This window comes from Furipterus horrens, unplaced genomic scaffold (assembly GCF_987537825.1).
Source record: "Furipterus horrens unplaced genomic scaffold, mFurHor1.1.pri manual_scaffold_8, whole genome shotgun sequence".
NCBI lineage: Eukaryota > Metazoa > Chordata > Mammalia > Chiroptera > Furipteridae > Furipterus > Furipterus horrens.
The window spans coordinates 11,449,475-11,463,881 of NW_028327178.1; the positions used below are offsets into that span (position 1 = coordinate 11,449,475).

Sequence of the window (14,407 nt, forward strand, 5' to 3'; positions counted from 1 at the left end):
ACTCATTCTGCTATTACATGAATGTTATATGTGGTCTTCTCAAATGCGTTGATAAAAAGCACAGAGCATTTCTCAAAACCAGACTTTATGTGGAAGTAAGTTTCTTTCTGCCAAATGGTAGCCCCTGTTTATATAATATGGTAGGGCTTACCCCAGTGTATTATAATTCAGATTAAGATTGCCTTCCCTCTGTTGCTTGTGAACATATTTTCAATGGTATCTTCCTTGTGCTGTTTTTGGCAAATAATGAAGCACCAAGAACATGGTGCCCCATCATGGAGGAATTAAGAGATAGTAAGATTATATGTCACCCATTAGAAAATGGGCAAAGGACTTGAATGGATACTTTGCCAAAGAGGATATAGAAATGGCCAACAAGCATATAGGGAAATACAAATTAAAACCACAATAAGATATCACTTCAAACTCATCAGGAAGGCTGCTCTCAAAACAAAAACAATATAACAAGTATGGGCAAGGATGTGGAGCAACCGGGACTCTTGTTCACTGCTGGTGGGAATGTAAGATAGTGCAGTCACTATGGAAAACAATGAGGTGCTTCCTCAAAAAAATTAAAAATGAGGTTACCATATGACCCAGCAACCCCACTTATGGATATAATTCCAAAGAACTAAAAGCAGGGACTCAAAAGAGAATATTTGCACACTCATGCTCACAGCAGCACTATTCACAGTTGCCAAGAGTGGAAGAAGCCAACTGTCCATCAGTGGATGAATGGATACACAAAATGTGTTATATTCATACAATAGAATATTGTTCACCCCTGAAGGAAATTCTGACAGATGCTACAATATGGATGAACCTTGAGGACCTTAGGCTAAGTGAAATGTGCCAGTCACAAAAAGAGAAATGCTACATGATTCCACTTGTGTGAGTTACCTAGAGTGGTCAGATTCACGGAAACAGGAAGTAAAGTGGTGGCTGCCACGGGCTTGGAGGAGGGGAAATGCAGAGTTTATGGGTATAGAGTTTCAGTTTTGAGAGATGAAAAACTTCTGGATATTACTATATGTAATACTATTAAACTGTCATCGTCGTCGGCAGCCGTCCGTCTCGAGAGACGATGGTGTAGCTTCTTAAGAGTCTATCTGCACCGCCGAGAATGGCTGTGCAGTCCGACTCGGGAATGACACGGTATCTGTCTCCTCCCGTGTTGAATCGACATCTTGCAATGACGCTGGAGTGTCCTCTCCAGTGAAGCTGAAGCTACAGAGCCTGGGCAGGGTGATATGGAGGGTCTGCTGTTGCCCATGCAGCAGACCCCCCCTCTCTTCGCAGCTGAAGGGTCCAAGGGAAAGACGGAGTCAATACAGCTTGGCTTCAGGTGCGCCGCAGGAGTTGCCGGTGTTGACTACAATGTCAAACCGCCTTAGGGACTCCGGCTCCGGATTTTCTGTCGGGGTTTACTCCCTTAGCCTTTCCCCTGAAGAGGTATGCCGCAAGGCAGCGGAGGCTTTTTGGAGTCAGAGTTTTCCTTCTCTGATGTGCCCTGACTGGAAGATCGAACCAGCGACACTTAGCTCGCAGGCCGACGCTCAATCCACTGAGCCAACACTTAGAAATAATTAAGATGATAAATTTCAAGTTTTTTACCACAATTTAAAAAAGAGATTATTACACATATGTCAAAATTATCTCCCAGTCAAGGGCCTGTTTTTGGCCTTGTACTTTAAACACTTCAATTTCTTTTCCCCAGTGCTCTTCTTAACACGAGGGTGGAAAACCAGAGGAATAGAAGCGGAGTCTATGCAAAATTTGTGCCTCCGGTGCAAGAACCTTTCTTTCCACCTGGCGGAAACCGTGCCTTAATAATCACTGGTTCTTGGTTGGTATGTATGTCGTTAGACTCTCTGTGCCTTTGGCTCAAACGAAAGCAGTTCACTATGGGCCAGTCTTAGATCGTTTGTCCTATAACTGCCAACCCCCAAATCTTTCAGCCTATAAATGAGTGGAATTTCCCAAGTTTGAGACTTAATGTTCCCTGATACATGAAAGGAATTACACCAAACTAGTCACAGTGGTCACACTTGGTTTATCAATTAAAGGTTATTTAAAATTTTGTTCTTTGTACAGTTTTCTACCTTTCTAAGTTTTTAGTCAATGTTTTATAAATAGAACAACATAATCAATGATATAATCCAAGAATATTCCTTCACACCACGAAAATCTTGGGAATGGAACTCTTGATATGAAAACTAAAATGGTTGTAATCCTTTCCTCCTGTGATTTCACAGAATGAAATTCTTCTAGAGAAAAAGACCAAGTCAAGTAAGATCCTGAAGCTGAAGTTCCCAAGGACAGAAGAAGAAAGACGATTTCGGACGCAAAGTAAAAGGAGGCTGGAAGCCAAAAAAGAACAGCGGCAGAAGAACTTTGTTGACCTGGCCTGCGAGTGCAGTGCGGTCATCTGCTGCCGCGTCACCCCCAAGCAGAAGGCCATGGTGGTGGACCTGGTGAAGAGGTACAAGAAAGCCATCACACTGGCCATTGGAGACGGGGCCAATGACGTAAACATGATCAAAAGTGAGTCCTGCACAGGCAGCTAGTGCGACCCAAATTGCTAAAGACGTGGCAGGGACATTTTAGGGGGCAGTTTATTCTGCTTTTGTAAAGCAGATGCTTGATAAAGGTACCCTACTATGATTGCTACATTTGTGACCCTGCTCTCAGGAATCTTATCGCGTCCCCAGTAGGAAAGAGCAGGCATGACGGTGCTCCTCATAGAATGCCACGTAGAGACGTTCCTTGTGGGTGATTTTTATCTGCTTCCTTCTTTCCTGTATTCGGAATTTTTTCCCTCTCCTACTGCTTTTCCCATATTTCTTTAGGGCTTATTAAAAATCCTACTATTTAATAAGTTTTGGTAAAAAATTCTGCTAATCTTGGTATACAATTTTGAACTCTCTCTGGTATTTGTTTTGAGATGATTCTCTGTCCCTTAAGTATCTTTTTTGGAGGGTTTTCCTCTTGCCTTTGGTAAATCTGTTAGGGCTTCACCATTGGGAGACCTGGAGTTAGCTCAGAGTAATACACTTGGCATTGAAGCAAAGCTCCAAAATAGTCTCACCATCTTCCTGACCCCCCTAGAAGACTGCCAAAGGTCCTCCTGCTGGTGGGAGGACCTTAAGTTTCCCCAAATGAAAGGTTTCCCCAAATGAAAGGTTTCAGTCCCATCACACAGAAAAATTCAGTTGTGTTGGTATTAAAGCACATGGAACCAAACCCTTACCAACATGTCTGAATCCTGGTCCTTTTTCCCTCCCTATATTACTATACAGATCTTGTAATGAAAATACCCAAACTAGGGAGACCTGAATACTTATCCTTGCCCTACTGCCCACATGCTCATCTGAAAATGAGAAAACTATCTCTAAGGTTACCTCCAGCTTTGCGATGTTATCAGGATGAACGATTACATGACTACCTATGTACACACATGTCCTGTTGTGCTGGGCAGCTAATGCTTTATGTATAACCAGGTTTTATATTCAGCCTATTTTGTGACTTATGCATCTGTTTTTCTTTTCTTAGAGTCTCTCCTCCTCCCTGATATATACTAAGAATATTCCAACCTCATCTTCCTCAACAGGAATCAGCTGTATGATGTATGTCTTCTTGCTTCTTTATTATGTGTCTGTTGCAACTGCCAGTTTATTTCCTCTCCACTGTTTTGCACGTGCTTGTGCTACCATGCAAATGGCATTAGATCTATTTCTTTCCTACTCTGTACTCCGCTTTTTCTCTTTCATTATATATCATTAACATAAGGGCAAGGAATTCAAACATTTGTATCCAGTTATAATGCAGACTTCTAGATTTTTTACTTTTATTTTTTGCGGGGGAGAGGGGTGCCTTGCAGATTTACCCTCTGATTGTATGACTTAAGACTTAAAAATGTTCTTGTTCCTCTGAGTTCACCAATTAATAGAAAAGGGATCACAATAGTCAACACAGATAACCTTAGAGAGAGACTTGCTTTTCTTAAGTGGTCTTAAGAATTTTATTAAGCTCTGTTATATGGCAGGTGCTTTTATATATAACGTATGGAGCATCCATTTGGGACAAAAATCAAGGAAACTGGAGTTTCCTTGAAAGTCAGTAGCTCTATCCAAATACTTCGAAAGCCTTTTTGTACTTTGCAAAAAATGTTGTTTATGAAGTAGAGTGAAATTTAAGTGTCAAAAATTTTTTTTTAAAATCTGACCCTTTGCTAAGAGGCTTCATGCTTAGCAGTCCAGTGCAGTAGTAGAGGCAATTGCAAACCACCACGTTTTTGCCCCCAACAAGGATCCAGGGACTCTCTCATAAGCTGCCTCTCTCTCTCAGACCTAAAAATGTCTACTGGCTGGTGGGTAGTTTTTCTTGGTCTAAGACCCTGAGAATGAACAAGCAACATTAAAGAGGAAAGACAGAGGCGGAATGGCTTGCGGAAATGATCTGTTTGTGAAGGAATTATGAAGGAGTCTACTGGTGAGACATTTGAAATCACATTTGGAATTTTAAGAAAATCTAGGTGCCTATATTTAGATTTTAGGGAAAAAGCCAGTGTGGCCTTATTAAGTACATCTATTCAGTTGCCTTGAATCACCCCATGGATCATTTCACATTCTGTCCTTGGTCTGCTCAGCAGAAAGACCAGACCAGATGCCAGGCCCCATGGCAGGCAGGCGTTCCTCGGCCTCAGCTCCCACAGAATCCTGCTGTTTCCCTCTGTTGCTTGTTCAGGAAAGAAAGCCGTGGTTTGGCAGGAAAGAGCAGTCAGCAATCATGGCTGGTGATAAGAACTATTTGTGTGTTTCGAAAGAGGTCATAAATATTGAATGAGATGCAATTTTTAGAATAGCAAAGTGTTGCTGAAAACCTTGGTTTAGACAAGTCACTACATTTTGAACTTGCCAGACCTTGTACCTTGTGTTCTGCAAACAGGGAAGGATTTTGGGAGCATCTTTTACTTGGAAACTCTGTTGAGTTGGCAGTCACTTCTCAGGATCTAATAATAGGTTGTGTTCTCCAAACACATGTTCTCTAAATGATCTGTCTTCACTTTCGTGACTTCTGAAACTTAGAAAAAAATTGTAATGCTCTACAATGAATATGCGACTTAATGACTATTGGAATGTATGGATAAAACTGTGACTATCATTTTTTATTTATTCTGGAAACCTTCCCCCCAACCTAAAAAAATTTAACTGTCTTAAGGTAATGGTAAGCCATGAATACATTTTTGAAAGTTTAATAGTGTCTAAGTTAGAACTCTTTTTGATTACATGTGTTGGAGAACAGCTAAAGCCAGCTTAACACAAAAGAGATTTATTTTAAAAGATACAAAGATGTCTTATGCACCTAAGAAGCCAGCCCTGGAAGATGCTGCAGCCAGGACCTGCAGCTTCACCGGGATCCCAGTGTCTGTCTGTCTCTCCCTCTCTATAGCCTATATGACTTTTTCTCTCTGCCTTGGGAACCCCTCAGAGAGAAATGTATCCATGCCACATCTCAGGAATTTACATGTTAAGGTTTCAGACACAAACATACCCAGATCCTAACTCCAAATGCTAACAGACTAATTGGCCCAGCTTGGGTATACTATCAGGTACTTTAAGCAGGAAGTGATTAACACAGGGGACCGAGGACTCATAAAAGCTCTGGATGGACTGAAGAAGCTGGTTTTAGCCTGAGCATCTAACATGTGGTATCACTCACTAGAGGAGAGTCTACTTTTGAGGACCTTCTGAAGAGCTTTTCGATTAAGAAGGCTTTGTGGCTGTTGGTGAACATCTGGCAGCTGGAGAATAGACATGGATGCACTCCGTTGCAGAAATGCCAAACTAGGCTTCGGTTTTGCTTCAGTATCACGTGGGTCGGAGCAGTGGACCTTAATTCCCAAAGAGAACCTAGCTATAAGGAAGTCTAGGCAATGTAGGGTTTTTATTTGTGTCCCGTCTCCAATTAGAACATGCTGGAATGGAGGCTGAGAGCCAAGTCACAGTATCTACCATAGACTATGTATCTGCCCATGGCTGAGTCAGCTATGGCTGCGGAGTCAGAGACACACTAGTTCCGCAGGACTCATCCTGTCGGTGGGAAGGGAGGCTTATGAGCTGGGATGTTAATACGGATGTAATTCCCCACCCACCTGAGGCCCTTCCACAGATATTTATGGAGGCCCAACCACGTGCTGTTTGGCACCTTGTACGTCTGACGTGGAATCGAGTTCAGAGGCTAGAGTGGGGGGTGGGGAGCAAGAATTTTCGTATTTATTATTCCATAAATGCCACTTTTTTGTTTTGCTACGGAAACACTATCATCTCAATGTTTTGCCTTTCAATAGGCTAATGAGTAACAGTACCTCCTCCCTCTGCCCCGCAGCTGCCCACATCGGTGTTGGAATAAGTGGACAGGAAGGCATGCAGGCTGTCATGTCAAGTGACTATTCCTTCGCTCAGTTCAGATACCTGCAGAGACTGCTGCTGGTGCACGGCCGGTGGTCTTACATCAGGATGTGCAAGTTCCTGCGCTACTTCTTCTATAAGAACTTCGCGTTTACGCTGGTCCATTTCTGGTACTCGTTCTTCAACGGGTACTCCGCACAGGTACTGTGATTCTTCTTTCTCTATTTGATTTACGGTTTTGCTGTTCTGTCTCTTAACAGCTCACTAAGATATGGATCACTTTTCTAAAATGTTCCTGGTGTTTTAACAACATTTTATTTTGCCTTTAAAAGGGTAGTTTGTTACTGGTCGGCTGGCTTGTTTGCGTGTTTGCTTTCACTTCAACTGGTTTTCTAAGTTACTGTGCCGTTAAAGAACGGCGGTAACAAACCGTTCAACTGTGGAAGTATAAAGTTATATTGGGACCCAGGCTAAAGGGAGATGACCATATATCTATTATCACGTCCCCGTCTGTTGCTGGATTGTATTAGTCTTTGCTGAAACAGCAATGGCAGGCATATGGAACAGGCTAAAATGGTGACAGAGCAGGAAAATACCATTAGTGAGAAATGAACCCGAGTCAGTGTCTGTGATGGACCACGCCCCTCTGATGCCATGTCACAGACTAATGGTATCAGGACACCCTCAGAAACCAGGGTCAGGAGCGAACCTGCAGCAGGGTTGGGCCTTCTTCCTGTTCCCGTGCAGGACTGCACGTATCTGCTGGTACCGAGTAAGGCCGTTTCCTCTGTCCCACCCTGAGGATGGGACAGTGCACAGCCTCACTTTCCCTTTCAGAAGCATACTTACATTCATTCAAATTCTGTTTTACAAAGTGTTTGAATGGCAATGCTGGACTTGCAAGATAAAAGCAGAAAAACTTTGAATGGTACTTACATGCTTTTGAATGTGTTTTATATATTCTCATTCATGAAGGGACATAAGGATTTGAACACTGACTGGATTTCCAGCTTCATTCAAACGGAATAGACTTGTTTTCTAAAACTTTTAGGGGTACACCCCCCCCCATATTTAAGGTGAAAATCACTTTCCATTGAATGGTTTTTTATTCTGCCCATTACATAGTAACAAAGCCATGCCATCTGCAGGAGTAGATCAGGGGTGTTTACTGTGGCAGAAGTTCCCACTCAACCTGGGGACATCCCTGCTTTGACAGAGCAGATGAATGCATGCCGACTGGGCTGGCAGTATGTCCTGGTTGATGACACAGGCTCTGTCCTCTCCTCACAGACTGCATACGAAGACTGGTTCATCACCCTCTACAACGTGCTGTACTCCAGCCTGCCTGTGCTCCTCATGGGGCTGCTCGACCAGGTAGGAGCCACGTGCTGACAGGGACACTTGGAAGGCCTCTTAGAGAAGTTCAAAGCAGGGGCACTACTCCAAGGCATTCTCTTGGTTCTTCACTTGGTTCTGAGTAAACCCTATTCTAGTTCTGTTGTCAAGCAACAAGGGGGACTGCTGAGCTTCTTGCTGAAGAGTAAGAAAAGGATTTCTGTGCCTCGGTTGAATTCACTAAGACTTTCTTGATAGGACATGTGACAATATAGTATGTCTTTATTATAACTCACTCATTTTTAAAGTAAATTCTTTTAACACTTTCCAAAACTTATTGTTTAATTCCCAAATTAGTTCACATTCTACCTCATAGTAATTCTTAGAGAAAGTGCTTTAATGCATATAAAGAATAATTTGGAATGAACTCATCAACTTGTATTGAAAATACTTTCCCAAAGAATTAGAAACAATATATCCTCGGAAGAGGTAAAAACAACCTCCCTACATTTTTTTGGTATTACTAATTTGCTCTTTCCATAAATAGCAATAATACATTTCCTTGGACTAAAGCAACGAGGTTCATCTCTGTACACTGAAACTATTCATGGTTTATCTCCTTTAGTTCCTGCCTTCATAAACCCTAAGTTGAAACCCTTTGTGACATATAAGTAGTATTTCTCTGAGTTCTTTGGTCCTTGGTGGACAGCACACAACTCTTGTGTCTTCCCCTTCAGGATGTGAGTGACAAACTGAGCCTCCGATTCCCTGGATTATATACAGTGGGACAAAGAGACTTACTATTCAACTACAAGAGATTCTTCGTAAGCTTATTGCATGGGGTCTTAACGTCGATGATTCTCTTCTTCATACCTCTGGGAGCTTATCTACAAACCGTAGGACAGGATGGAGAGGCGCCTTCAGACTACCAGTCTTTTGCTGTCACAATTGCCTCTGCTCTTGTGATAACAGTCAATTTCCAGGTATGTGGTTTTATCACCTGTTCTCAGCATCTGTTGGTACCTGTATTTCTGTACACAGACCAGCAGGCATATCCAGCACATTTCCTATTTCTTGCCTGAGCTGAGGATAGTTTGTTGATTCCAGCCAAATCATGCCTACATTGCTGAATCCTTGGATTCTCTATTTCTGGCTAATGCCCCAAAGTGAGTGCTGTTTTTCTCTGGTTTCCCAACAGATTGGCTTGGATACTTCTTACTGGACTTTTGTGAATGCGTTTTCAATTTTTGGAAGCATTGCACTTTATTTTGGCATCATGTTTGACTTTCATAGTGCTGGGATACATGTTCTCTTTCCATCTGCATTTCAATTTACAGGTTGGTATTTTCTCAATTCCAAAAATAAATATACAGAAAAATAAAACATGATTAGAGTCTGATATAACTTCTGGGTAAGTAAAAACACAGACTGTACATTACTGCTAGTGAAAATTAATGTCCTGAGTAGGAACTGAATGGTGGCAGGGGGCTAGAAAGAAAGGTGATTACGTGACAGGAGGAAAGCAAATTAAAATAAACTTAAGATATAATTGTGTATCTATTGTTTGATAAAAGTTCTCCCTCCCATAAAGCCTAATATTGGTAGCTTATTGGGAAATTGAGAATACACGTATTGCTGGCAGCACTATAATACAGTTTAATTGTTCTAAAACACTATTTGAAGATACATAATGAACTATAAAATTTTTTGTACATTTTGATCAGTAGTTCCACTGGGGGGAAATGCTCTAATTTAAAACACACCAAATTTTGGAAAGGTAATCTGTACAAAGATTGCACCATGTTTCTAATTATTTCTTAAAAGTGGAAATAACCAAAGACCTAAGACTATCAAATTAGCTAGTCAGAGTACAAACCCCATAGGATAGAATTCTAGAAGTCAAAAGTAGGCTACATCATTGGAGATATGTATGCAAAGAAATAAATACAATTATAGAAAACAAAATAGTTTACAACTATATAAAATATTTGACAGCCCCGGCCAGTGTGGCTCAGTTGGCTGGGCGTCTTCCCATAAACCAAAAGGTTGCAGGTTCAATTCCCAGTCAGGGCACATGTCTGGAGTGCAGATTCAGTCCCCAGTTGGGGCACATGCAAGATGTTTCTCAAACACATCAATGTTTCTTTCCCTGAACTTTCTGCCTCCTTCCCCCTTCTCTTAAATAAATAAAATCTTTTAAAAAAATAAATAAAATGACAAATTGACAAGTGCTAGAATGAATTTCAGCTAATATCATAAATATTACAAATATCATAAATTGGAAATTATGAACTTCTTATTCTGAATAGAGTAACTTGTATTTACAATGGCAAAAAAAAAAAAAAAATCCCATAAACTTGTTTTCCTGTGAAAGATTCGTTTTTCTGTTTTGTTTTGTTTTATTTTACAGCCAGTTGTTGGGCTGATCGTAAAAGCCCTCTGCTGTGGCAGTTCTCTTCTTGGGATTGAGATCATTCTTTATGACTGCATTTTTCTTTGCTGACTCTGTTTTAAAATTTTAGTACCTAGTGACCTAGACTGTCCCCACAGGGAGTGGTTTTTTAAACCCATACAAATTTATAAGTATAAAAACCACATTTAAAAAATATAGGCCATTATTTTTAGAAACTTACCATGTAAGTATAGAAAATGTGACGAATTTGGCTCTAGTTTTAAAATTTGGTAAACCAACGATTACCTGATTGTATTACAGAAGTGAATCATTACTTCCTCTGACGTAAACCAGAAGCCAGATTGCAGCGGAAAACACCCAGATCGCATCGGTCAGATGTGGGTCTTAATTCAGGAGTTGCCGTAGCTAGTTTTCTTATCTTGGGCAAACTACTTCTCCACAACTCAATTACCTTACATGGTAAAGAGGGTAATACCCATCTCTCAGAACTGATTAAATGGCATGATCTGTATAAAACACCTTGTACAAAGCCTATCACACAAATGGCAGTGCCAGTTAATATGTGGAGTTTCAAACCAAAACCATAAGCTGGAAAGTGCTTTTTTAAGTTCCTGAAAAAATTCAGAAGTCTAGATTGCCTAATTTCACATTTTTAATAAATGTGATGTCAACAAATACACATTTTTTCCCCCTTATTTGTTCACTTATGCACATTTGCCTTGTTCCAAAGAAGTTACCTTCCAAATCTGGCTTTGCTTAATCTGATGTTAAAGTGTTGATTCCTTGAGCAGTGACGGGATGTTTCTGGAGGGTAGTCTGGCTGTAAAAGTTCACCACAGAGAACCCAGTTATGGACTGTGGAAGAGGAACTATGCCCTTGGGATGGAAGGACCCGTGACACCATCTCCTGCTTCTTACAGGCACAGCTTCCAACGCTCTGAGACAGCCGTACATTTGGCTGACCATCATTCTGACCGTTGCAGTGTGCTTACTGCCCGTTGTTGCCATCCGTTTCCTGTCCATGACCATCTGGCCATCAGAAAGTGATAAGGTATAGGAAAAAAAAAGTCTGTCTCCTAACTCCAAGTGCCCCTCAGAGAAACGAGAAAAGCATTTCCCAAAAACAGCTTTCCTGCACAATTCTAAGCTCTTGGGCAGTTTGGTGAGAACATTTTTAATGACTACAGCTCTTTCTTTAACTCCATCTTGCAAATAAGTCCTTTGGGAATCACATTTTTGTTTGCTTGCTTTTTATTACAAAAATTACCAAATATAAAAGGGAGAATAGTATAGAACCCTCATATATCTATCCTATCTATTTAACAATTACACTATTAACATTCTGCCATGCAAATAGATTGGGCTGTTTTTCTTCAGTTAAAGAAAAGTCACCTTGTAGCTGGACCCTTTGAGATACAAGAAACAGAAAGCTGTGACTGAACAATAATGTATCACATCAAGTCACATGATAATTAGCAGCCTTCGGGCTCTGTTGATGAGCAACTTAATGTCATTTAAAAGTACTGGGGTTCTTTCCATCCCTCCCCTCTATCTTTATTATTAGCTTCGTTTGAAGCCAGAGGGCAGCTCTACAGCAGCTCTGGGCATTGCATCCTGACATGTCCATACCCAGGGGATTACTCTCTCTCCCTTACGAGCCTGGGAACTTTTCATGGAGGGGCCCAGCACACTTCCCTCAGTCTCATTGGTCAGAAATAGGTCACATGCCCAGTGCTGGCCTAGTGCAGAGCAAGGGAAATCAATCAATCAGTGCCAGCCCTGGGAGTGGCCTCCGCATCCCAGGAAGAATGCGGTTGTATGGAAGAGGGGGGTTCTGGATAAACTCAGTTTCCATCAGAGTGGGTGCTAGGCAGACAACCTGCTGTAACCCCTGGATTTCCCTTTTCCATTGACCGCTGACAAGTGTATGCAGTAGCAACAAGTGGAAAATTTTTCTCCTAAATCCGAACCAGTCTGACTTAAGAATTGGAAAGAGTAGAGCTTAGGACCTTCGGTTCCCCATCTTTTGCTCCGAGACCTTGGAAACCTCACATAATCTCCCTCCCTCCTTCCCTCTCTCCCACACGGTGTGGGTAAGCCTGGTCTAGCTGCCCCATTCATGTTCGCTCCCATCCCCCTCCTTTTGGCCAGGCTTCCGCTGCCATTACAGGCCATGATTCATCTCCACTCGGTCAGCCAGGTCCTTTGAGCCTTGTCCCATCTCTCTCCCCCCGGTAGATCCAGAAGCATCGCAAACGATTAAAAGCAGAAGAGCAGTGGAAGCGGAGGCCGTACGTGTTCCGTCGCGGCGCGTCGTCACGGCGCTCGGCCTACGCCTTCTCCCACCAGCGGGGCTACGCGGACCTCATCTCCACCGGGCGCAGCATCCGCAAGAAGCGCACGAACCTGGACACGATCATCGCGGACGGCAGCGCAGAGTACAGGCGCACAGTGGAGAGCTGAGGCTGCGGCGAGGCGCTCACACAGGGGAGATGTCTATTTTTTTATGAAACTCAGGACTATTTTTTTAAGAATTGAACTTGTCCCAAGGATTTTGAAGTTATAACCTTGATGATAAACTACTTGGGTTGGACTATTAAGCCAAGAATACCTTTTTTAAAGTCCTATATTGTTCAACTGTTTATGTTAAGATTCAAAGGGAACTTTTAACCCAGTCTCAATCTAGGACAACAGATTTAGAAAATGTCTTGTATTTCAATTCAAATGGTATTGAATTATCAAGTTAGAATTCGATTTTTCAGCCTGGGATCTTCAACCAGAATTTCCCAGAGATCTTTTATTTACAATGGTGATGACAAAAGGTTCATGAATGTTCATCACCTGGAAGCTCAGTGGTCCACGACTTTTTCAAAGTTGTCGATGGACTGCATGGTTTTCATGTTCTCAAATTGGTTTAATAATTCAGTTCAATCAAGGAAAATAAGTTCAGATTTCATAAGTACAAGGTTTCAGTCTGTTTCCGTTTACTACGAGGTTAAAATAGCACATTACATACCTTCACTCCTATGATTCCATATCATTTTAGCTATTTCTTGTAGCACCAGGTGAGTTTACTCCCTACTTTCATTAAAAATACATTTAAATATTTATGGGCTTTTAAAAAAGTTTTTAAAAACTGAGGATATCAGTGATAAATTGCAGAATATTTTACAAAGCTTTCTTTTGAAAAGCAAACTTTGTGCCTGCCTACATGTAAAGTATTTTATAAGAGACTTGAACAGAGACCTCTTTTTTTCATGTGCTATATCTTGAGAGAAAAGGCTTTTGGAAGCCACATTTAGTTCTAAGACTGAGAGGCAAAAGTTATTTTTCCAGAAGCTTTCCTCATTCTACGTCTTTCACAGTTTTCATGTTTTAGTGAGGATGTCTAAGTGTTTCCAGTAATTCTGTTCATCGGGCTGCGAATGTTCACAGTATGTGTCCCACTGAATTTCTAGATCTCAGTGTGTACATAGTTCATCTTCTAGGTATGATAAAAGAATGTATGGCTCTTTATGGAAGCAAACTTCTGAAAGTTTACAACTTCTCTTTATCTTGTAAATAAAAAAAAATTATAAGTTGGTTGTTCTGTGTGTGTAAAGAAAAGTTAGCTTGTGTAATTCTCAGTTTCAGATTTCTCTCCTGTTTTGCAAATTGTGGGAAAGGTCGACAATGCAAATGTGTCAAAGACTTATGTTGCTGGGTGCAATAATAACAATTTTAAAATGCAAATTGCTTTGGATAAATTATTTCTACATTCTGTAAATCTGAGATTTAATGTATATTTTTATTTAAAAAATAAATGATTTAGTAAAATCTTTGGAAAGTATAATATTTTCAAATATCCTTTAAGTTGGGTTATTTTACAGTTACATATATAAGAACCGAGGCCTGCAAGGTTCTAAAGGAAAGTAGCGGTCCTCTGGTGGTGAGAAATAAAGTTAGAGGCAGAGTACTTACATGTTAGGGGAGAAATGACTGAGAAAAGGTGACCAAGCTTTAAAGGCAGATGGTATGTATTCATAAACTTAGTCTATAAAGCAATGGTAGGATTGAGAAGATTAAGTCCAGTTCTGAAAAAAGTTTTACCGTGGGTCTGCTGCTATCAGCCTCGCACCTACGGAGAAATCGTTCGCGAAAGGAAGAGCCTATAGATGTGGCAAACTTGCTATAGCCACCCAGCCTTCAAGAGCCACCGCCCTGATCAGTCAGCAGCCATCAACATCAAGGCAAGACCCTCCGCTAAAAG

The 14,407-nt window shown here is 41.2% G+C and overlaps 1 protein-coding gene across 2 annotated transcripts in view; it reads left to right on the top strand.

The window, feature by feature from the left end:
- ATP8B1 (ATPase phospholipid transporting 8B1) overlaps positions 1 to 12,754 on the top strand; it is a 54,018-nt gene extending 41,264 nt beyond the window's left edge. For both annotated transcript variants that reach the window (XM_090285454.1, XM_090285455.1), the window contains 8 exons: positions 1,718 to 1,850; positions 2,256 to 2,544; positions 6,388 to 6,611; positions 7,701 to 7,784; positions 8,483 to 8,728; positions 8,944 to 9,082; positions 11,079 to 11,209; positions 12,397 to 12,754. In XM_090285454.1, the coding sequence (XP_090141580.1) occupies positions 1,718 to 1,850; positions 2,256 to 2,544; positions 6,388 to 6,611; positions 7,701 to 7,784; positions 8,483 to 8,728; positions 8,944 to 9,082; positions 11,079 to 11,209; positions 12,397 to 12,621 (1,471 nt within the window). In that variant the 3' untranslated portion in view covers positions 12,622 to 12,754. The remainder of the gene's footprint in view (positions 1 to 1,717; positions 1,851 to 2,255; positions 2,545 to 6,387; positions 6,612 to 7,700; positions 7,785 to 8,482; positions 8,729 to 8,943; positions 9,083 to 11,078; positions 11,210 to 12,396) is intronic.
- Positions 12,755 to 14,407: the final 1,653 nt, after the last annotated feature.